Genomic DNA, 24,164 nt, shown 5'->3' with positions numbered 1-24,164 from the left:
AAAGAAATTTCTTTCTTTCCTAAAGAGGATGGGCCGAGAACTTTCAGTAGAATACACTGTAGCGGCGGAGGACTGTGGATCCTACTCTTTGATCTCTTCAGGGAAGCAGAGAAGCTTCTCTCCCTCACTATAACCCACCTCCTTCGTTATGCAGACAGACGCAAAGGCGAGAGTGTATTTGTGTGCGTGTGTGTGAGAAAGAGAGTGTGAATATATGTCATTTCTTAATTGCTTACTATGAGCCAAGCATTATACTACTTCCTGGGGTAGACACAAGCTAATCGGGTCTCATCGGGCTCACTGTTTCAGAAGGTTGGGAAGGCCAGACTGAGTCGCGAGAGGCTCGAACCCTCCGTCCGTGGTTCCCGTCCCTCCTGTATTTATGACGGTCTTTGTCCTCCATTTTGGTTTTGCGTTTTCATCGTTTCAGTCTCCTGCCTGTGATTCTTAGACTCTGAGTGCCTGGAGGGCCAGGAAGTGTGTTTAACTCCCACCTGTACGTGTGTGCGTGTGTTTCCCGGCGCTCAGTGAGCGTGGACAAATACAGAAAAGCCCTCAAAGCCGTATCTGTGACTGTCGTACTCTATAAGAGTGCGCAGGAAGTCAAATTCCAACCAGCGCAGGCTCCTGGGCTTCCAAGAAGTGGCCAGGGCCCGGTCCTGGAGGAGATGATGCGTGCGGTGACGGGTTTTCCCCATCAGTGGCTCTCTCCGCTCCCAGATCACCTTCTCTGAGGACCGCAAGCTCCAGGGCCGCTGCTACGAGTGCAGCGGGGACTGTGCTGACCTGCAGGCAATACCTCACTCGCTGCAACTCCATCCGGGTGGACTGCGGCTTGTGGGTCTTGTACGAGCGGGCGAACTACGAGTACGTCCTGAGGCGCGGAGAGTACGCCGACTACCAGCGGTGGATGGGGCCGAACGATTCCGTCGGATCCTGCCGCGGCGTTCCCCGGGTGAGTCCAGGGGAGTCAGCGGGAAGGCTGAGGGCCGGGGGCCGGAGGGTGTCGGATGATTTCCGGGGAATGGAAAGAAATTAATGCCGGCCCCCGTGGGAGGAGTTCCACCTCTCCCCCTGTGCTTCCACACCGGCCTATTTTTTTTTTTAAAAAAGGCTTTTTTTTCCGTGCTCATGTGCCCGGCACTGTGCTAAGCGCTGGGGTACATAAAAGCTCATCAGGTTGGCCACAGCCCCACGTGGGGCTCACAATCAAACCCCGTTTTACAGACGAGGGAACCGAAGCCCAGAGAAGTGAGGTGACTTGAGGCAAAGGTCGTGGGTTCTAATCCCGGCTCCGCCACTTGTCAGCTGTGTGACTTTGGGCAAGTCGCTTCACTTCTCTGTGCCTCAGTGACCTCAGCTGTAAAATGGGGAATAAGCCTGTGAGCCCCACCTGAGACAACCTGCTAAATCTGTATCTCCCCCAGCGCTTGGAACAGTGCTTGACACATGGTAAGCGCTTAACAAATACCATCATCATCATTATCGAATAGCAAAAGCAAAAAAATGTGAGGGGAGGAGGAAGTGGCGGGGGGAACGTTTTTGCCCACTAGATTTCTACGGATCATTAGCATCTAGTTTAAAATCTTTCGTCAAGACGGACAGAACGGTTCTGTGGAAGAAACCCAGACTTAGAAATTGCGGCAGGGATTGATTTATTGAAACTAGGCTTGAAACGTACACCACAAGCAAGTAATTTCAGAGAGAAGCGAACACTTCCCGACAGGAAAAGTAGTCGGTCTGCTTCTGTCTTACAAACTTCGGAGACTGCGGCCACGGGTTCTGGGCCCGCGGTCGTGACACCCGGACACCGGCACTGGTGGGGGAACCTCAAGCTTTCTTGATAAAATGATATGAATCATTTAGAGAATAGTTACTTTGGGGAATGAGGATTCAAACAGCACAGGAGAGACAAATTGATTATCTCTCTTCTGATGGAACAGCTGAATCGTTCACATAAAAAGTCACCGTCACCTCCAACTTTCTGAACCATCTCGCTCCCTTTCTCCCACTCCTCCTTTCTCCGTCCCTACCGCTGATCCTTGGGAACTTCAATACCCACGTGGATATTCCCGACAGCCTTCCCGGTAACCGCTTCCTCTCACTCATCAACTCCCCCGACCTGCTCCTTTCCACCGCACCAACTCACCGAGTCGGGACACGGGCTTAATTTCATCGTCTCCGGGAACCGTACGGTCTCTGACCTCGCCAAGTCTGAAACTCCCCTCTCCGCCCGCCATCTCCTCGCTTGCGTTCTCTGCTGCGCATCCCCTCCCTGTGAAACTGTCTCGTCCCCACGCAGAGAACTCCAATCTCTCGCCTAATTCCAATTTTCCAAAGTCATCACACCCATCGACGTCCTTACCCATCCTGAGTTCTCTTGATGCGTAAATCCCCACCCTCGGTACTGCCCTCACCACAGAACACAACCGCCCTGCTCCCGTCACTTCGCTTATCTTGTGCCACCAACCCACGATCTTGTGTCACCTCCACGGTTCCTCTGTTCTTGTGCTCGAGCCAACTGACCCTCGCCGGTTATAACTCTGCCCAGCGACAATATCGCTCCATCTTCATGGACTCCCACACCCACTGCCCGTGCCAGCTCTCTCAGAGCTTTGACTCCCTCCTCCAACTCCCTGTCCCCCCGCCTCCCCTCCTCCTTGGCCCTACCGACCTCACCACCGATTTCAGTGGAAAAATTGAAACCGTCGGGTGTGATTTCCTGCACTTCTTCAGTCCTGGCCTCCTCTTCTCACTTCCCAGGAGTATCTCATGAGGAGATCTCCCGCCTCGTCTTAAACCTACCCCTTCTCCACCTGCCTCTCCGAGCCCAGCCCCTCACACCTTATTGAAACACCTGGCCTCCCCCTTCTTCCCTCCCTAACCGCCATCTTCAACACTTCGCTCTCCGCTGACATCTCCCCCACTGCCATCGAACATGCCCGTTTAACCCCTATCCTAAAAAAAAAAAATCTCCCTCCTTCCATTCCTTCCTAAATTCTTTTAGTGAACTGTTTACACCCGTTGCCTCCACTCCCTCTCCTCCGATTCTCTCCTTGACCACCTGCAACCTGGCTCCTGTGCTCGTCCCCTCATTTGTATATATTTTTATTACCCTATTTATTTTGTTGATGAGATGTTACATCCCCGTGATTCTATTTATTGCTACTGTTTTTGTCTGTCCGTCTCCCCCGATTAGACTTTGAGCCCGTCAATGGGCAGGGACTGCCTCTATCTGTTGCCCAGTTGTACATTCCAAGCGCTTAGCACAGTGCTCTGCACATAGTCCTTCTTGCCAAATCCAACAGGCTCTACTCTATCTCCTGATTTTTAACCATACTTTAGATTTATGAACTTGGCTGATTTATCAACCACGCCGCGTCTGAGAAGCAGCATGGCTGAGTGGAAAGAGGCCGGGCTTGGGAGTAACGGGACGTGGGTTCTAATTCCCACTCCGCCACTTGTCGGCTGTGTGACCTCGGGCGAGTCACATAACTTCTCTGTGCCTCGGTTACCTCATCTGCAAAATGGGGACCTCTCGTCTACATCCTCTCTCTGGCCTGGAATGCCTTCCACTTATGAATAATAATAATAATTACGGTATTCGTCGGCTTACCGTGTGCCAAGCCCTGCAGTCGATACAAGGCGATCAGTCTGAACACAGTCTCTGTCCCACCTGGGGCTCGCAGTCTCGATCCCCACTTTACAGATGAGGTAACCGAGGCCCAGAGAGGTTAAGTGACTTTCCCAAGGTCACCCAGGAGATAAGTGGCAGAGCCGGGACTGGAACCCACACCATCTGGCCCCCAAGCCCGTGTTCCTGCCACTAGGCCGTGCTTCCGCTCTACACAGCCGGCAATTCCTTTCCCCATCTTCAAAGCCTCACCGTAGGCACACCTCCTCCGAGAGGCCTTCCCTGATTAAGCCCTCGTTTCCTCTTCTCTCGCTCCCTTCTGCGCTGCCCCTGCTTGGATCCGTTCCCTTTATTCCCCCCTCCCTCAACCCCATAGCACTCACGTACATATCCGTAATTTATTTACATTGACACCTGTCTCCCGCTCTGGACTATCAGAGAGGCAGCGTGGCTCGGTGGAAAGAGCCCGGGCTTGGGAGTCAGAGGTCACGGGTTCGAACCCCAGCTCTGCCGCTTGTCAGCTGACTGTGGGCAAGTCACTTCCCTTCTCTGGGCCTCAGTTCCCTCATCTGTAAAATGGGGATGAAGACCGTGAGCCTCACGTGGAACGACCTGATGACCCTGTATCTCCTCCAACGCTTAGAACAGTGCTCTGCACATAGTAAACGCTTAACAAATACCAGCATTACTATTATTACTGTGGGCCGCGAATTTGGCTACCAACTTATTATACTCTCATATTGTACTCTCCCAAGTGATCAGTACAGTGCTCTGCACACAGTAAGCACTGAGAACAAATGATTGATTAAGCAGTAGTGGCTCTCCGGGCCACTCTTCAAATCAGATTAAAAACAGGACAAGAAGGGAAAACAAAATGGAGCAGTAGCGTCCTGAGAAAAATGGTATTTATTTTGCAATCGACTTTTACATGTGTTCATTTAGAAAATACAGGTCAATGCTGTATTTTGGAAAAATATGTACTTTAATGGGGAAAATTACTTTCAAGGCCCTCCATTATGAGTCACGCTTCAGCGCGGTCCCTTACTTTACGAAGGGAGAGAAAATGAAAAAGAAGATCGACGGTGGAGACCGATTCTCGCATGCTATTTCCGGGAAAGGACAACTCTCGGAGACGCCAGCATCAGTCGAACGTGCTCGGAGTCACGTCGGTCACCACGAAGAGGCAATCGAAAGAATGATCTCTTTTACCTTTCTCGGGGTCATTTGAGTGTACTGGCGAACACGCAACCCTCCGGAGGAAGAGCAACATCTCTCCTGAAAAGTTCCACGGAGCGGTGAGTGGGGTCGTCCGGATACGGGCCCGAGGAGCGTCACGAATGATTCGGTCACGGGTCCCGAACACAGGCGTGACAACGGACGGCTCTCTGGTGGCCGGGTGATCCGAGCTTCCGACGTGAAGTTGCCACCCACCCCAGCTCTCACCCGAGGCCGGGGCACCTGGAGAAAACGCAGCAGGGAACTGGATGAGATGAAAATGAGGCCGCGCGAGCGGGGTCGCGCCGTTGGGCCGGACCGTTTTTCGGATCCCCGCGGCAGCCTCTACTGATCCTCCTCCTGACACTCCTTTCTCCGTAGGGCCTGGAGCCTGCTTCCAATCGTCTGATGGATGATGTCCAGTCCCTCTGTGTCTAGTTCCTTCAGGAGCAGCAAGATGGCATTTAGGATGTTGTTCTGCGGAAAGAGAGATATCAACCGCCATACGCAACCTGGCTGCATGCCACTTCTGATGCTCACGCTACAGTAAAACAAAAAAAAAAAACCGGCAACGGCCCCACAGCCGGCTCCTCGAGTAATCCCCTCGGCACCGTTCACGGGCCGGACTTGGCGTCAGAGGGCAAGTCGGGAGGACACACAGCGAAGTTCTGGAAGGTGGACACAGAGGCCACTTTCACCTCAGCACAACTGTGCTCCCTTTCCCTCCGCTCCACCCCCGTCCCCTCAGCGCTGTGCTCGTCCGCTCATTTGTATATATTTTTATTACCCTATTTATTCTGTTAATGAGATGTCCGTCCCCTTGATTCTATTCACTGCTATTGTTTCTGTCTGTCCGTCTCCCCCGATTAGACTTTGAGCCCGTCGATGGGCAGGGCTCGTCTCTATCTGTTGCCGACTCGTCCATTCCAAGCGCTTAGTACGGTGCTCTGCGCACAGTAAGCGCTCAATAAATACTACTGAATGAAGAGAATGAGCGACAGCAGCAGGACATCAAACGACCGCTGCACGGAACCCTGAAATTGGGAAACTGAAAGCACGGAGGGCAGAGGAACTATTTTAAGGACACAATAAAACAAGGCCTCAGACAACGCTACAGCCCAGCAATTCTCTCCCGAGGGCTTAGTACAGTGCTTGGCACGTAGTGGGGGCTCAATCAATAATGCCGACTGACCGGCATAGACACATGAGAGGTGGGACCGGGGGATGGATCCAGGCACACAAACATGTGGGAAGGGAAAAATGCAGTCGGGGTGACATCCGGGGACAGTAGCAGTTGTGGCTCAGTGGAGAGAGCCCGGGCTTGGGAGTCAGAGGTCATGGGTTCTAATCCTGGCTCTGCCACTCGTCTGCTGTGCGACCTTGGGCGAGCCACTTCTCTGGGCCTCAGTTACCTCATCTGTAAAATGGGGATGAGGACTGTGAGCGCCACGTGGGACAACCTGATCACTCTGTATTTACCCCGGCGCTTAGAAGGGTGCTCGGCCCATAGTAAGCGCTTAATACCACCGTGAATTAACTGAATCCTTATTCTGCTTGCAGCCTGGGGCCAACAGCATCCCTAGTGCTCAGAGCACCCACTCCTACCTTGAAGCCAGAGTTGGGAGAGAGTTGCAGGATTGAGACCTCTCTTGGCTCTAGATTCCAGCCGGCTCCTTTCTTACTGCAAGGGGTGGGAAGCTAACCAAGCTGCAGAGGTGAAGTCTGTGGCTCCACCCCCACAAACCCAATTCTTCTTGGACAACGGACTCGTGAACCGTTCCCCCCAGAGCTCAGGCCCGCCTGTGAGCAAACATTTCCAAATACATTTCACACTGGGACAGAGCTCATGGATCCAAGACTTTCCCCCAGATATGAAGAAACTCTGTATCTCTGATGAATTTTCTGGCCTATTACAAGAGGACATCACAGTGATCCGAATTACGACATTAATATCGAAAACCACACTCACCCTCTTCTTTCTGCTACTGTCTGTTTCCCGGGGGGAGAAGGAGGAAAATCTATCCCGCAGAAGTGGCTTCATCCCAAGCTGTTCACGAATTTTACTGGCAGGAGGAGAATGAGACGAAGTAAGTTTACGCTACCCTTTTCCATGGAGTGGACTTTTCTAAATTAAATAATTCCAATTTCTGTAGCTTTCTTCTTTTCACAAATGATGACATACGGATTCCAGCACAGAACAAGCACTAGGCCTATAACAGTACAGACCTTTCACCTCCCATCCACCTCCACAGTTCCTCCCACGCATTCCCTACCCACATTCACTCCCGGATTTATTAGCAGGAGGGAAAACTATGAGAGGAAAAAGTAACGCGATTAGGAATACCGACACCTATGCGTAGGGTCTATTTTCCTGCCTTTTATACGTTATTTCTCTCCTCTGACTCTTGTCTTCACTGTCTTAAAATGAGGCAGGGTGGAAAACTGAGCTTAGTTCCACCTTCTAAAAGGATCTCCTAATGCAGGATCGAGCGGAGAGATGACGCCGTTGACCTTTTCAATGACAGTGAACTCATCCCTTTCTCCGGACCTCTGAAAATCCCCAGCATCGTTCTTGACTCTTATCGCGTCAAGACCCTTTCTGTTGTTTTTGTGACCAGCCAGGCGACATCTTCAAAGTGCAAAAGTCATGATAGGTTGGAATATACCGCCTGGAGCTGTAGGCTAACAGACCCCGCTTTAAGAATCCCTTCTTCCCCTTTCTCAATTTTAGTTGTGATTTCCCAAAGAGGGCGAGGAAGGGAGAGAAAAACGGTACAGCCGAATAGGCGGTGCATTCCCTCTAGACTGTAAGCTCGTCACGGGCAGTAATTCTGTTGTACGGCACTCTTCCAAGCACTCAGTAAGTGCTCTGCACAGGGTAAAGACTCAATAGATACCACAGATCGATTCCCTCATGTCAAGGATAATTTTTAGGAGAGGTTGCTACAGACACCCTTTCACAATCCTGGGCTACCTCAGCCCCCAGAACAACTCTCCCTATTCCGAGTCCTCACTTTGTCTCCTCCATACTGTAGTTAAGCGGGTCACTTTGCGTCTCCGCCGCGGAATCCGACACACTCAGTTCACAGGACATTTCCGGATGGCCATTCTCTGTGCCCTGACGGACCGGAGCACTTATTATCTCCTCCCCTTCCACCAGAGCCTGAGACAGCTCTTCTTCTGTCACATCTACGAGAGGAATTAGGAATCAAATAAGGGCCAGTTGGGATGATGATGAACAAAACACAACCTTCCCCATCCTCCGCCCCCCCCAGAGCGACTCCAAGGCCTTCAGGCCTACAAAATTGGAATTGTCCACGCTCTCACAGCTCAGACGACTGCACGGTTTGGTCACGTCTGCTTCCTTCCCGCTGCCCCTTACCCCCAACCACCAAGTCAAGGGAACCCAAGTGTCTGTCTCAGTGGAAAGGGCCCGGGCTTGGGAGTCGGAGGTCACGGGTTCCAATCCCGGCTCTGCCACCCGTCACCTCTGTGACTGTGGGCAAGTCATTTCACTTCTCGGTGCCTCAGCGACCTCATCTGTCAAATGGGGATTAACTGCGAGCCTCGCGGGGGACCACCTGATGACCCTGTATCTCCCCCAGCGCTTAGAACGGTGCTCTGCACATAGGAAACGCTTAACGAATACCAACGTTATTATTATTATCTGTCAGAAGCAAATACCTCTATTCTCAACCAGCGGATGTAGCAGTCACGGCAGGTTAGCCAGGCTTTCCAAATCCTTGGGGACTCTTACTTATAATAATACTAATGACTGTGGTATTTGTGAAGCACCTACTGTGTTCCAGGCACTGTACTAGGCGCTGGGGTAGACATAAGCTAATTGGGTTGGACACAGTCCCTGTCCCACACAGGGCTCGCAGCCTTCATCCTATTTGACAGATGAGGGAACTGAGGCACGGATTCACGACGTGACTTGCCCGCGGTCACCCAGCAGACAGATGGCAGAGCCGGGATTAGAACCCACGACCTTCTGACTCCCCGGGCCGCCATGCTGCCTCATAAGGTGCCCCTCCTCTGAAACACCCTTCCCTGACGGCTGGGCTACGCCCAGGCAGAAGTCTTGGGGGCCTACTGGATCCAACATCATCTCCTGGGGGGGGGACTGAGGCTGAAGAGGTACGATGGCCTCTAAGGGCTGTAATCTCTTAGATCATCTCCCTATCGGAATCTCTATTAAAATGGAGAACTCGTAATCTTTATGAGCTCACAAGGGGACCTCTGCGCCTGGAGAGGCTTTAGTGGCGACCCAGCGGTTCCCTTGTTGGGAAACACTTTCCCCACCAGCCCGAGGAGGCTCAAATCTGGGGATGAGGAAGATCGCTCTTAATCGTATCGGGCCAGGCTATGGGAAGGTCCACCGATGGTCCTGAGCCCAGTGATGGGGCATAAACTGCGTTCGGGCAAATGCACCCGTTTTTTTTTCAATCTTGTACAGCGACAGCCCTCTCCACATACGCGTCTACTCAGTTCTCCCCCAACGGAGGTTTTCATTACATTAGAGAGGCAGCGTGGCTCGGGGGAAAGAGCCCATGCTTGGGAGTCAGAGGTCGGGGGCTCTAATCCCGGCTCCGCCGCTTGTCAGCTGGGTGACAAGTCACTTCCCTTCTCCGTGCCTCAGTGACCTCATCTGTAAAATGGGGATGAAGACCGTGAGCCCTGTGTGAGACAATCCGATTACCCAGCGCTCAGAAGGGTGCTTGGCACAGAGTAAGCACTTAACTACCAACGTTATTATTACACAGTTAAGACATAACACAATGCAAGTATTAGTTCTTCTGACCATACAGAGAGATTTGGGATAATTCGATCTCTAAGTTGGGGCAACATAGGAAGAAATACATGCGGACAGGCACGTGGTCGAAAGGGGAAGCTGCCTCTATCCCAGCCTTACTGAGCTGTACCACGCGGGACTCCGCGTGCCCGTGGGCATTTGCAATTTTACGTTATTGAATCCCGTAAAATGACATGCGGCAAGGTTAGAAGGCACTCCGCTAGTGGGGTATACAGAACCACACCCTAGGAATGTGTACCCAAAAACGTCAGTCATGGAGGTGATAACAACAATAATAATGGTGGCATTGGTTAAGCGCTTACTCTGTGCAAAGCACTGTTCTAAGCGCTGGGGGGATACAAGGTGATCAGGTTGTCCCAGGTGGGGCTCCCAGTTTTAATCCCCATTTTACAGATGAGGGAACTGAGGCACGGAGAGGTTAAGTGACTTGCCCGAAGTCACACGGCTGGCAAGCGGCGGAGTCGGGATTAGAACCCGGGACCTCTGACTCCCAAGCCCGGGTTCCTTCCACCGAGCCGCGCCGCTTCTCTAGGTATTAACGAACCACCCGCGTCCCAGCCCACTAATTCCCCCGCTCAACGGTTCCTCTAACCCAATGTTAAGTTCACAACGTTTGGAGGAAACACGACCTTCCCGCTCAAGGGAAGGCGAATGCATTTAAAGGGAAACAAAATGGAAAGATGTCTGCCCACAAGAGGAAGCAGAGGTTGAAGGGGGTGTCTACTACCCAGAGAATAAAAACGTGGGCTCCAAGAAAAATGCGGTTCTGGAAATAACCAGAGGTAAGGGGAGGGGAAAAAAAAATCTTACAAACCAGGAGGCTTCCATTTCATGTTACCTTCTGAAACAGGGCCAAGCGGGGAATCTAGCGTGCGACCGTTCTTAGCAGATCTCATCCACCCTGCCTGCCGTCTCAGAGTCCCCGAGCCTTTCCGAAAGTTCCCCGCGGTACCTACTCTGGTTGTCCAGCTTTTGGAGGTTAGGGAGGTTTCGCAGAACAGTCATCCTGTATCGGTGGGGATCGGAACCACAGCAGGGGTTCTCGGCCAGCCACAGGACCCTCAACCGGGGCAGGTCTTTCAGGTAGAAGAGCTCGGCCAAGCTGGAGATGCTATTCTTCCTCAGGTAGAGTTCGCTCAGATGCAGGCAGTGACTTATCGGCTCCAGGCTTGAGACTCCGTTGACGCTACATCGAGATCGGAACATCAGAAACCGATTCGGCTTTCGAACGCCTCCGGTGGGAGGCAAATCGGTAAACCAAACAGAAGCGCTGGACACGGCCGTCGGTCAACCCGAAATAAAGCCCCCAGACTGGCGAAGAGGCACGGGAGAAGAATGGGACGGCTGAAATTGGGGAGGCCGGGCCGGCCTTAGGTCAGATCACCCCTCAAATTGAAGAGAATTACTTCTATGCACGCTGCACGTTTACGGGGAAGTTCAACATCCCCCTTCGGTTTTCAGCAGTCTAGTGCAAAGAGCGTGGGCTGGAAAAGTGAGGATTTTAGAAAGCTCCCTACCACCGGTCTGCCGAAAGATGCCGGGGCTGTCATTTAACCTTTCCGGATCTCAGTTTCCCCATCTATCAAATGAAAGGATACTGGCCTTTCCCCACTCACGGGGAGCTTGAAGACAAAATGAGGCTGATGCCAGAGTGCTTCGCAAAAATAAAAGAGCGCTACAAATGCAGGACGTTCTCATCACTGCTGTTAGGTTCTTTAGTGAGGCATTAACGAAAGAGGCGATCTACTTTATGCTCATTTTAAAGAGGAAGTTACCGAGGTCCAAAGAGGTTAGCTCACTTACCCGAGTCAGAGTAAGTGGTAAGCTGAAAAATTCAAAGCAGCTCTTCCGTTTTATTTCTTACATTTTACCCGGAGCTGTGAGCTATAAGAAACTTGGACAATAAAGCAATGAAAATAGCTTCAGGTAAACATTAAAACCCCCTTTATTTTAACTTAGTACTATTATTATCACTGTACTTATAAGCACTGATCCGAACATTGGGCAGATGCAAGTTAATCAGGCTGGACACGGTCCCTGTTCCGTATGGGGCTCGCAGCTTAAGTGGGAGGGAAAACAGACCCTGGATCCCCATTTTGCAGATGAAGAAACCGAGGTACAGATAAGTTAAGATTAGAACCCGGGTCCTCTGACTCCCAGTGCTCTTTCCACTACCATGCTGATCCTTTGAAATATCTTTGGCGTGGGAAGCGGTAAACTTTCAGGTGACATTATCTTACTGGGCAGTGGTTTTGTGCATTTTCAGAAAAATTATTCAGAGTTTGAGAATTGTTCTACGGAGTTGAGGGTGCAAAGTCTAGGCCTACTGCCGATCAAACCTGTGCTATAGATCAGTGTTGGGTTTACAAACGAAACGTTTCATTCCAAGAGCCTCGGAAGAGAGATTCAGGTAAAGACGTAGTTTCATCGTGCAGTTAAGTTAGCTAGAAAAGTTACGGCTTTGGGATACCAGAGAATAAAGACGGACCGTAAGGAGGTGGTTCACTGTTGACGAAATCTCTCGAAACTGACCGAAGGGATGTCAAAACCCAGAAAGGTCTGGCAAGTGACTCAGAAATATTGCAAGAACTGCCCGGCTTGCTCGGAACGGCGACGAAGGTCGGAAGAAGGAATCCTATTGTTAAATCGTACTCTCCCGAGCGCTTAGCACAGTGTTTTGGACACAGGAAGCGCTCAGTAAATCCGACCGAACGAGTGAATCTTAAATAGGTCTTTATGGGACAGCGGGGAAACAAGTCATTCGTGACGTGCCTAGAGGCTAAAAAGGGTGGAAAGGAGAATACTAATGATGTTGGTACTTAAGCGCTTACTATGTGCAGAGCACTGTTCCAAGCGCTGGGGTAGATACGAGGTAATCAGGTTGTCCCTCGTGCGGCTCACGGTCTTCAACCCCATTTTACAGATGAGGTCACTGAGGCCCAGAGAAGTGAAGTGACTTGCCCACAGTCACAAACAGCTGACGGATGGCAGAGCCGGGATTCGAACCCGTGACCTCTGACTCCCAAGCCCGGGCTCTTTCCACTGAGCCACGCTGAGAATTTAGCTGGGACCAGTTCCACCCTCAGAAAAGTCTCAGCCAAGGTACTTTGCAAGGTCCCTCCCAGTGACACAGTACGACTGGAGAGAGGCGGAACTAACGGGCGAACAAAGCTATAATTCTCAACCCTTTTGCCAATCCCCGGTAGAGTTGAGAAGACGGCGCTCGCTGCCTTCTGCCCTGACTTTCCAGGTAAATTCCGCTCCCATTTCCTGTGGTGATCTGCTATCGCTGAGGACCTTATATGAACGAAAGCTTCCAGAGACTCCGAACAATTAATCTTATTAAAAAAACAAAACAAAAACTGAAGGCATTTGCTCACCTGAGAGTAATTACTTCAATGCTGGGCAACTCTCGGCATATTGAAATCTAGAGGGGGAGAAAAAAACGACAAGAATTTCTGAAGATTTTTCCTTTACAGGCGAAAGCTGAAAAACTGTTTATAACGAAGAGGGAAAAAAAGGAAGAGGCGAATCCAATCTCTAGCAAGTTTAAACGTGAAGGCTCCTTACTTGAGACTCATTTTCATTATTTATATTTTTACATCGGATCTTAGAAATAAAGAAGCTCGAGCACCCTCAGAGTTGTGGGGGAAGAGTCTGCCGCAAGAAAATTAAGGCTTCCTGTCTCTCCTTATATATAAATACAGAGCTGAAACCCGCATGCAGGAAAACACGACGACTCTGGCCCGTCTTGATTTCACCGTGCCTCGACGCCGCAACGGGACGGAGAGTCCAGCGTTGAGATGGTGGGTGAGAAGTCGGCGCACAAAGGCACGGGGAGCGGCGACAAATCGACGCACGGGCTTCGGCACGATCAAATTTCTCTTTATCAAGCACAGCCTCGGGTTCCTTTCCTCGCATCGAATTCCAAGGATAGATCAGGTATCGGTCTTCAGAATAAGCAGGGTCCCTTTATCACTCTGCTTTTGCTGAGCTGCACCCAAACGTTTACAGTGACTTCAAACGAATTCGGAGAGGGCTGGATGGGGAGGCTCTGAAAGGACGAGGACGACAGCATCACGGGCCAAGGATGTTAAAAGATGTGGAGCGTTGGGTTTTAACAGGCCAAGCACCAGTCCCCCGGTTCTCATTCTGTTAATGAAACGTACGTCGCCTCGATTCTATTTAGTCGCCACTGTCTTTACGAGACGTTCTTCCCCTCGGCTCTATTTATCGCCATCGTTCCCGTCCGTCCGTCTCCCCCGATTAGCCCGTCAGACGGCAGGGACCGTCTCCGTCTGTTGCCGACTTGTTCATTCCAAGCGCTTAGTCCGGTGCTCTGCACACGGTAAGCGCTCCATAAATACTATTGAATGAAAGCTCTCCCTGGCTAACAGGCGGGGTCTCCCAGTGAGGCGACGTGAAGGGCTTTTTCCCCGACCATCTCAGAAACGGGCAAAAAATGGATCGAGGAGCAAGAGAAATCGGACTGTTAAAAGCAAGCTCAACTCCACCACCCTGACCCTGGCACGGCCTGGCTTTCCGGAGAAGGAAGTACGGTCCGAGCGGGCGTGAATTTTGCTGCTGCGGCCACAGTGCTCAGAGGACACCCTCGCTAACGGGACCCTCAGGAACCGTGACTTTGCCCAGATCCCAGAATCTCCCAGTCAACCCATCCCACAGCCCCGGACCTCGTCGCCGGGGAGTCGGGTTCGGCCGGCACGGCGGGCACGGCGTCCCGGCAGGGTCGAGCCGTTTTCGGAAAGAGGCGAACCCCGATTAGGTGGAAATCCTCTCCACCTGCTCCGAGATCACCTCCGGGATCTGTGACGGGATGGTAATCGTGACCACCCCCGGAGAGGATCCCTTATTGGAGATGACCTCAATCCAGTTACAAGATGGCGATCGTCTAGATTCATTATGATGAACCCGAAAAGCACCGTGATTAAAGCTGCCATTGTCTTTACGAGACGTTCTTCCCCTCGACTCTATTTATCGCCATCGTTCGCGTCCGTCCGACTCCCCCGATCAGACCGCGAGCCCGTCAGACGGCAGGGACCGTCTCTATCTGTTGCCGACTTGTTCGTTCCAAGCGCTTAGGGCAGTGCTCTGCACCTAGTAAGCGCTCAATAAATACTACTGAATGAATAAAGAAGGAAGTTGAAAAATTCCAGCAGTTTCTAAAGTACGGAGAAGCTAAGCGCTCCAAAGATTAGAGTACCGTGTACGGGCCAGTGATTTCCTCTGCGGGTCACAGGGCACGGCAAGAGTTCTATCTCCTGGAATTCCTTTTTATTAGGGAATGTGAGATCGATTTTAAATGAGAGACCCGACGTGGAAATCACCAGCATAGTACTTACGTCTGTAAGGTGGCTGCCCCTAAAAAAAAAACCAAAAACACACACACAAAAAGTTAATACTTTTAAATCGTCAAGAAAAAATTGGTAAACAGTCTTAAAACGAACGGAGACACTGGGACTACGTAGAGGTGATAGGGGTCTCTTTCAGGAGACTTGGGGAAGTTTGATATCACCACTATCGCTGATAGGATTTACTGAATCTCTTCTTTCTAATAAATAACGTTGGTATTTGTTAAGCGCTTACTATGTGCAGAGCACCGTTCTAAGCGCTGGGGGAGATACAGGCTCCCGGTCTTCATCCCCATTTGCCAGACGAGGTCACTGAGGCCGAGAGAAGTGACTCGCCCGCGGTCCCACAGCTGACAAGTGGCCGAGCCGGGATTCGGACCCACGACCCGCGGCTCCCAAGCCCGGGCTCTTTCCACTGAGCCACGCTGCTTCTCGCAACTCTACCGTACTCTCCCGAGTGCTTAGGTCAGTGCTCAGCACACGGGAAGGGCTTAAAAAAACCCCATTGATTAAACTGACTGATTGATCGTATCTCGGAGGATAGTGGGAAGTTAGTGTACCCGTGCATGCACATAAACTGTAATTTATTTTACTATCTGTCTTCCCCTCTAAACTGTAAACTCTTTACTGGAGAGAGAAGAGGCAGGGAGGTCAGCAAGGAGGCTGATGCAAGAGCCCGGGCTTGGGAGTCACGGGTTCGAATTCCGGCTCTGCCACTCGTCAGCTGTGTGACTGTGGGCAAGTCACTTCGCTTCTCTGGGCCCCGGTTACCTCATCTGTCAAATGGGGATGAAGCCCGGGAGCCTCCCGTGGGACAACCCGATGACCCCGGATCTCCCCCGGCGCTTAGGACGGTGCTCTGCACATAGTAAGCGCTTAACAAATACCAACAGTATTACTATTCACTTCTCTGGGCCTCAGTGACCTCATCTGTCAAATGGGGATGAAGACCGTGAGCCTCCCGTGGGACAACCCGATGACCCCGGATCTCCCCCAGCGCTTAGCACGGTGCTGTGCACATAGTAAGCGCCTAACAAGTACCAACGTTATTATTATGATGATTATAATGAGGTAAACATCCCCTTGATTCTATTTATCGTGATTAAGTTGATTTGTTTTCACCCATCTGCCTGCTCGCATTAGAGAGACATGCAGGGCTGGTCTCTCTCTTTTGACCAACTGTCCAATCCAGGCGCTTAGTCCAGTGCTCTGCACACAGTAAGCGCTCGATAAATACTATTGGATATCAGTATCGACCGGCCCCCGTCACTGGGCAGGGCTGGTCTCTCTCTGTTGCCCAACTGTCCCTTCCAAGCGCTTAGTCCAGCGCTCCGCACATAGTAAGCGCTTAACAAATACCAACATCATTATTAACCTCTCTGGGCCTCAGTTCCCTCCTCTGTCAAATGGGGATGAAGCCTGGGAGCCTCCCGTGGGACAACCTGATGACCCTGGATCTCCCCCAGCGCTTAGGACAGTGCTCGGCACATAGTAAGCGCTTAACAGACACCAACATTATTATTATTATTCTTATTATTCTCTGGGCCTCAGTGACCTCATCTGTCAAATGGGGATTAAGACCGGGAGCCTCCCGTGGGACAACCTGATGACCCTGGATCTCCCCCAGCGCTTAGCACAGTGCTGCGCACAGAGTAAGCGCTCACTAAATACTATAGAATGAACTAGGCCAGGCGGCGCCGGTCCTGTGGATGCGCAAATAAAGGAGAGGTGTGGATATAATGCAGAATAGAGAAGCAGCGCGGCTCAGTGGAAAGAGCCCGGGCTTGGAAGTCAGAGGTCATGGGTTCGAATCCCGGCTCCGCCACTTGTCAGCTGTGTGACCCTGGGCAAGTCACTTCACTTCTCTGGGCCTCAGTGACCTCATCTGCAAAATGGGGGTGAAGCCTGGGAGCCTCCCGGGGGACAACCCGATGACCCTGGATCTCCCCCAGCGCTTACGACAGTGCTCTGCACATAGTAAGCGCTTAACAAACACCAACGTTATTCTTATTATTCTCTGGGCCTCAGTGACCTCCTCTGTCAAATGGGGATGAAGCCTGGGAACCTCCCGTGGGACCGCCTGATGACCCTGGATCTCCCCCAGCGCTTAGGACAGCGCTCTGCACATAGTAAGCACTTAAATACCCACAGTATTATTATGAACTTCTCTGGGCCTCAGTGACCTCCTCTGCCAAATGGGGATGAAGCCTGGGAGCCTCCCGTGGGCCAACCTGATGACCCTGGATCTCCCCCAGCGCTTAGGACAGCGCTCTGCACATAGTAAGCACTTAAATACCCACAGTATTATTATGAACTTCTCTGGGCCTCAGTGACCTCCTCTGCCAAATGGGGATGAAGCCTGGGAGCCTCCCGTGGGCCAACCTGATGACCCTGGATCTCCCCCAGCGCTTAGGACAGTGCTCGGCACATAGTAAGCGCTTAACAGACACCAACATTATTATTCTTATTATTCTCTGGGCCTCAGTGACCTCCTCTGCCAAATGGGGATGAAGCCTGGGAGCCTCCCGTGGGACAACCTGATGACCCTGGATCTCCCCCAGCGCTTACGACAGTGCTCGGCACATAGTAAGCGCTTAACAGACACCAACGTTATTATTCTTATTATTCTCTGGGCCTCAGTGACCTCCTCTGCCAAATGGGGGTGAAGCCTGGGAGCCTCCCGTGGGACCGCCTGATGACCCTGGATCTCCCCCAGCGCTTAGCACAGTGCTGTGCACACAGGAAGCGCTTAGCAGATACCAACATTATTAAATGGCTGTTTGGGGGGGGGGGGGGAGCAAGGGGGTGTCGGGGGCCCTGGGCAGCGCTCCCAGAGTGCAGCGCGCGGGGCGGCCCCTCCCCCCCCTCACCAACAGTTGAGCTTCCGCACTCTCTCCAGCTCCGAGGCCTTGGCCCGGGACAGGACCATCTCCCGCGTCAGCTTCATCGTTCGGGCCGGTTCGGTTCGGTTCGGTTCGGTTCGGTTCGGTCCGGTGGGGCTTGGCCTAACCCGGCCCGCGGCCCTGCCCGGCCTGGCCAGTCCTGCTCGGCTCCAGGGGGCGGGGCTACGTCTCCAGGGGCGGGGCTGCGTCTCCAGGGGCGGGGCTACGTCTCTAAGGGGCGGGGTCGCGTCTCTAAGGGGCGGGGCCGCGTCTCCAAGGGGCGTGCTCCGCTCGAGGGCCTCGGGACGGGGACCCGGGGCACGTGACACGCCCAGGGGCGGGGCTACGTCTCTAGGGGCGGGACGGCGTCTCTAAGGGGCGGGACTGCGTCTCCAGGGGCGGGGCTACGTCCCTAAGGGGCGGGGCTGCGTCTCTAAGGGGCGGGGCTGCGTCTCCAGGGGCGGGGCTGCGTCTCCAAGGGGCGTGCTCCGCTCGAGGGCCTCGGGACGGGGACCCGGGGCACGTGACACGCCCAGGGGCGGGGCTACGTCTCTAAGGGGCGGGGCTGCGTCTCTAAGGGGCGGGGCTGCGTCGCCAGGGGCGGGGCTGCGTCTCCAAGGGGCGTGCTCCGCTCGAGGGCCTCAAGACGGGGACCTGGGGCACGTGACAAGCCCGGGGCGAGGGGGGGGGCTACGTTCGAGGGCGTAGAATCGGGGGCCAGGGGCACGTGACCTGCCCGGGGGGTGGGGCTACGCCTCTAGGGGGAGGGGCTCCGCTCGGGGGCCTCGAGACGGGGCCTGGGGCACGTGACAGTCCGAGGGGGCGGGGCTTCGTCTCCAGGGGGCGGAGTTGGGTCACCAAGGAGGCACGTGACATTCCAATTCCCCGCCCCCTTTTGGCCTCAGAGAATCAGTGACATGCGCAGACGCAGGTTCTCGCCCTCCATTCATTCATCCATGCATTCATTCATTCATCCATCCATTCATTCATTCATCAATTCATTCATTCAATCCTATTTATGGAGCACTTACGATGGGCAGAGCACTATACTGAGCGCCCGGGAAGTAAAATTGAGAAGCAGCGCGGCTCAGTGGAAAGAGCCCGGGCTTGGGAGTCAGAAGTCATGGGTTCGAATCCCACCTCGGCCGCTTGCCAGCTGGGTGACTTTGGGCAGGTCACTTCCCACCTCTCTGGGCCTCAGTGACCTCATCTGTCAAATGGGGATGAAGACCGTGAGCCCCACGTGGGACAACCTGATTCCCCTGTGTCTACCCCAGCGCTTAGAACAGTGCTCTGCACGTAGGAAGCGCTTAACAGATACCAACATTATTATTGTCAGCTGTGTGACTTTGGGCAAGTCACTTCACTTCTCTGGGCCTCAGTGACCTCATCTGTCAAATGGGGGTTAACTGTGAGCCTCCCGTGGGCCAACCTGATGACCCCGTATCTCCCCCAGCGCTTAGAACAGTGCTCGGCACATAGTAAGCGCTTAACGAATACCAACATTATTATTAAATACCCCGGGGTAGAATCTGGCTAGGTTGGGAACTGGTTTGAGGGCACGTGTTCTTGTTTTATTGCTATTGTTCTCGTCTGTCCGTCGCCCCGGATTAGACCGTGAGCCCGTCAAAGGGCAGGGCCTGTCTCTATCTGTTACCCATCTGTCCATTCCAAGCGCTTAGTCCAGTGCTCCGCACATAGTAAGCGCTCAATAAATACTATTGAATGAATGACTGAATCTAGTGATGCCACTGTATTCCTGCAACCGCTCTGTAGGCCTTCATTAAACATTACTATTAATTGGCAAAGTGGAAGAAACCAGAGAAGCAGCTCGGCTCAGGAGAAAGAGCCCGGGCTGGGGAGTCAGAGGTCATGGGTTCGAATGCCGGCTCGGCCACTTGTCAGCTGTGTGACCGTGGGCAAGTCACTTCACTTCTCTGGGCCTCCGTTCCCTCATCTGGAAAATGAGAATTAACTGTGAGTCTCTCGTGGGACAACCTGATGGACCCTGGATCACCCCCAGCGCTTAGAACAGCGCTCTGCACCTAGTAAGTGCTTAACAAATACCAACATTATTATCCTGTCTTAAGATTCCCCAGGTCTAGAAAAGCAGCGTGGCTCCGTGGAAAGAGCCCGGGCTGGGGAGTCAGAGGGCATGGGTTCGAATCCCTGCTCCGCCGCTTGTCAGCTGTGTGACCGAGCAAGTCACTTCACTTCTCTGTGCCTCAGTGACCTCATCTGGAAAATGGGGATGGAGACTGTGAGCCCCACGTGGGACAACCTGATCACCTAGTGTCCTCCCCAGCGCTTAGAATAGTGCTTTGCACATAGTAAGTGTTTTTACAAATGCCATCATTTTTATTATTAGGGAGGTTAGAGTCTGGACCAACTGATGGCTGAAAAAGGCTCCTCAGCTCCATAGGGTCCACGCTGGAGAGTCGTAGCCTCCTAGACCGTAAGCCCGTCAAAGGGCAGGGACCGTCTCGATCTGTTACCCATCTGTCCATTCCAAGCGCTTAGTCCAGTGCTCTGCACATAGTAAGCGCTCAGTAAATACTATTGAATGAATGAATAAGAGGGCAAGAAGTAGAGATGCCATTTTAGCTCCATTCCGGCCTCCAAATGGAGCTAAATGGAGGCCAAGTGGAGGCCGGAATGGAAGCTGGGTGCCTTACCCAAAACCCAAGGGGCAAAGCCAATGACAAAGGTTGACCCCTCCCCAACCCACCGTGATCGGGTGACTGTTAAAGTGAATACAAGGCTCAACTGTGCAGGGCTCTAATAAATAATAATAATAATAACTATGGTATTTTATTAAGCACTTACTTTGTGCCAGGCACTGGACTGAACTCTGCTGTGGATACGAGCAAGTCGGGTTGGACACAGTCCCTCGTCCCAAGTGGGGCTCGCCGTCTCCGCCCCCATTTTACAGATGAGGTGAATGAGGCACAGAGAAGTGAAGTGACTTGCCCAAGGTCACCCAGCAAACAAGGGGGGGAGTCAGGATTAGAACCCATGACCTTCTGACGCTCAGGCCGGTGGCTCAGTGGAAAGAGCCAGGGCTTGGGGGGGGTCAGAGATCATGGGTTCGAATCCCGGCTCTGCCATTTGGCAGCTGTGTGACGGTGGGCAAGTCACTTCACTTCTCTGGGCCTCAGTTACCTCATCTGTAAAAGGGGAATTAACTGTGAGCCTCCCGTGGGACAACCTGATGACCCTGTATCTCCCCCAGCGCTTAGAACGGTGCTCTGCACATAGTAAGCGCTTAACAAATACCAACATTATTATGACCAACTAGGCCGTACTGCTTCGAACTCTAACTTCCCTTAAGTCTAGAGGAGTTAAGGGAAAGAAAATCCTAGGACAAATCTTGTGAACTTGTTCACGAGAAGAATGTGCTAGAATGGATTGCAGTCATTGCCTAAAAGAAGAAAAAGAGCTTAATGACTAAAACGAGATGATTTCTGAAATGCTCTCAATAGACACGCTACTTACGTTTCTTATCCCATGCCTCTTCCCATCCAGAATCATGACCTCATTGCTCCCATGTATTATTCACGGCCAGAAGATCCAAACACCGAACGGGTAGAAATTAAATTTTACTAACACAGCCTCATTTATGCTGTTAGAGGTTTCTCCGACCTAGACGTAATGTACTTTCCACCGTTTCCGCAGCCTGTTAGAAACAAATTCCATTTTGATTTACTTTCTGGTGAAGTTTAAAGAAAAAAAAAAAACTTGATGGTCTTCTCGATTTTTATCTTGCTCGTTCGTAGGGAGAGAGCATTCATGTTTTGAGGTTGCTGCTCGCAGAACACGGCCTTCTGGAACATTCCCGCTCTCTCCCGGGCAGTGTAGATCGCAGCTGCTCTGCGGGGTGATCTAAGTGCTCTCAAAATAATTTCACTAGTATTTACCTTAGATGAGATTTTTCAAGGGAGGGCTTCGGGCTTCGGATCACCAGCCTCTCCTCTGGGCATGTGGTCGTTAATGGCGTTGTTTTGCCGTGACTACGTTGCTTATAAAATATTAAAGGCATTCGCAATGTAGTGTGACCTCATTGAAAGAGAAAGTTATCATGCCAGAGGTAACCACACAGATTATCTGGAGCCAGAGGCCCTAACCGCGGCCTGCGGGGAGGAGGGGGCAGTTTGGGAAGTGTCCGGAGCCCATTCTTAGCGTGTTTCAATCTTTGAAGGAATTATTCATTCGTTCAATAGCATTTATTGAGCGCTTACTATGTGCAGAGCACTGTACTAAGCGCTTGGAATGGACACATCGGCAACAGAGAGAGACAGTCCCTGCCCTCTGACGGGCTTACGGTCTAATCGGGGGAGACGGGGCAGACGAGAACAATGGAAATAAAACAATGGCAAATAAATAGAATCAGGGTGATATACATCTCATTAAACAAAATAAATAGGGTGATGAAGATATACACAGTTAAATTAATTACTAGCTTCATCGGACTGATATTTAAGACCGGAGGGGATTGGAAAAGCAGAGAGAAAAATGAAACACCTCAGAGGCAAGAAACCCCAACTGAGCCTATTTGCTTTCATTTGGACTCCCCAGTTCAAGAGCCATTGATTGAAATAATCTTTTTTTTCGTCTTTAGTGGGGGAGAACTTGGATCTTCTCTCTCTTTTTCCTCATATTTATCGAAAGTCCATGGTGTCTGCTTGAGGTTTACGGGAAAGAAGGAAAATTGGTGATATTTGTTTCAAGGAGTTTACAACATAATTGGGGGACTGGTAGACAAAAATGGACAAATGTCACGGTTAAGAGGGAGAGGAGGCATATAAATGCTCAATATACAAATCTGAAGTCAGAAATAAAGCAGGTCACGTCATTAAATCGATTCAATAGTAAGGGGAATTGAAGAATATAGTAAGTGCCGGCCTGGAGACGAGGTCACACAGCAGACGAGGTCTGAGAACTTTTATAGATGGGGTCCAATCAGGGATTTTTCCATCTAGTGAGCCCCATTCACTTGGCGGACGCGTACTTAACTGGCAGTCACCCCCTACAGACACCTCAAACACTCTGGCGCTTAGAAGCGTTCAACAAATATATTTATTATCAGTCACCTCTCTGACGTACAAATATCCGACATGAATGATCCTGGACCACTTAGCTCTACGTCTTCACTCAGCGCAGACAGCGGTGGACTTTCCTCCTGGGATCCTCAAGGGAAGGAGTCCAGTGTTTTTGCAGTACCCTCCAAGGAGGATATTGCGACCTTTGGACATTGGATATTCATCCCATCCCCAGTCCCACAGCCCTTACGTATATATCTTTAAATTATTCCGTCGTATTTACTGAGCGCTTACTGTTTGCAAAGCGCTGCAAATTTACAGAGTGCTATTGTCAATCAGTTATTTTTATCGCTATCTCTCTCCCCCCCTAGACTTTGAGTTCGTCTGAGCAGGGAACGTAGCTGCTAGTTCTGTTGTTTTGTGCTCTTGCAGGCACTTAGTACAGTTCTCTGCACCTAATAAGCACTCGATAGATACCATTGATTGATTGATTGGATTGATTGGGAGGATCTCTTCTGGGATCTCATCTTCCTGGACTCTTGCTTGAATCCTGGGGTGGCCTCAAAGAGCTTCCCTAGTTGTTCGGGTTGGTTTCGGGTCCTGAACTGGATTCATTAGGTCCATTTTCTGTTCCGTAGAGAAGGGCCAGCTGTTTTTCCAAACACAAATGTGCATCCACAGCCGCCATCCTCCACCGGGGCAAGCTTCGAGGTCGTATCAGGCTGAGTCCTTCAGTTCCACTTGCGCGTTATGAATCGGAAGCGCGTCCACTAATGCGGTTGTGCCCTCCCAAGTACTTGGTAGAGTGCTCTGCACTCAGTAAGCGCTAAATAAATACCACTGATTGCCTGACGGCAGGGACTGTCTGTATCTGTTGCCGACTCGTTCATTCCAAGCGCTTAGTACAGTGCTCTGCACGTAGTAAGCGCTCCATAAATACTATTGAATCAATGAATGATTGACTTGGAGTGTGGAAATGACTGCCCTAGAAGAAGGGAGAGCTAGAAAACTTCTTTGCTAAGGATCGAAGCCCTGGACTGACCCCCCGCCTTGTCCCCGAGGACTTGTCAGCTGTGTGACTGTGGGCAAGTCACTTCACTGTGCCTCAGTGACCTCATCTGTAAAATGGGGATTAACTGTGAGCCTCACGTGGGACAAGCTGATGACCCTGGATCTACCCCAGCGCTTAGAACAGTGCTCTGCACATAG

General features: G+C 51.7%; 1 protein-coding gene across 1 annotated transcript; it reads right to left on the bottom strand.

Annotated features, from left to right (window-relative positions):
* Window positions 1-4,522: 4,522 nt before the first annotated feature.
* On the bottom strand, window positions 4,523-18,103 carry CFAP410 (cilia and flagella associated protein 410). Its single transcript, XM_029069260.2, has 7 exons — window positions 17,905-18,103; window positions 15,026-15,044; window positions 13,046-13,092; window positions 10,622-10,851; window positions 7,864-8,038; window positions 6,819-6,912; window positions 4,523-5,326 (listed from the first exon to the last, which is right to left on the bottom strand). The coding sequence occupies exons 1-7, from the start codon at window positions 17,979-17,981 to the stop codon at window positions 5,195-5,197; spliced, it is 774 nt and encodes a 257-aa protein (XP_028925093.1). The 5' UTR covers window positions 17,982-18,103; the 3' UTR covers window positions 4,523-5,194.
* Window positions 18,104-24,164: the final 6,061 nt, after the last annotated feature.

The sequence above is a fragment of the Ornithorhynchus anatinus genome, chromosome 7 (assembly GCF_004115215.2).
Source record: "Ornithorhynchus anatinus isolate Pmale09 chromosome 7, mOrnAna1.pri.v4, whole genome shotgun sequence".
In the NCBI taxonomy this organism is placed as follows: Eukaryota; Metazoa; Chordata; class Mammalia; order Monotremata; family Ornithorhynchidae; genus Ornithorhynchus; species Ornithorhynchus anatinus.
This window is presented reverse-complemented; position numbering and strand designations above follow the sequence as displayed.

Excerpts from the sequence above, each read along its gene's own strand:
- CFAP410 (XM_029069260.2), bottom strand. The coding sequence starts at position 17,981 with ATGAAGCTGACGCGGGAGATGGTCCTGTCCCGGGCCAAGGCCTCGGAG. Across the intron at positions 10,852-13,045 it reads ATTGAAGTAATTACTCTCAG|CGTCAACGGAGTCTCAAGCC; the intron begins GTGAGCAAATGC and ends ATCTCGATGTAG. Across the intron at positions 5,327-6,818 it reads ACAGTAGCAGAAAGAAGAGG|AACAACATCCTAAATGCCAT; the intron begins GTGAGTGTGGTT and ends CTCTTTCCGCAG.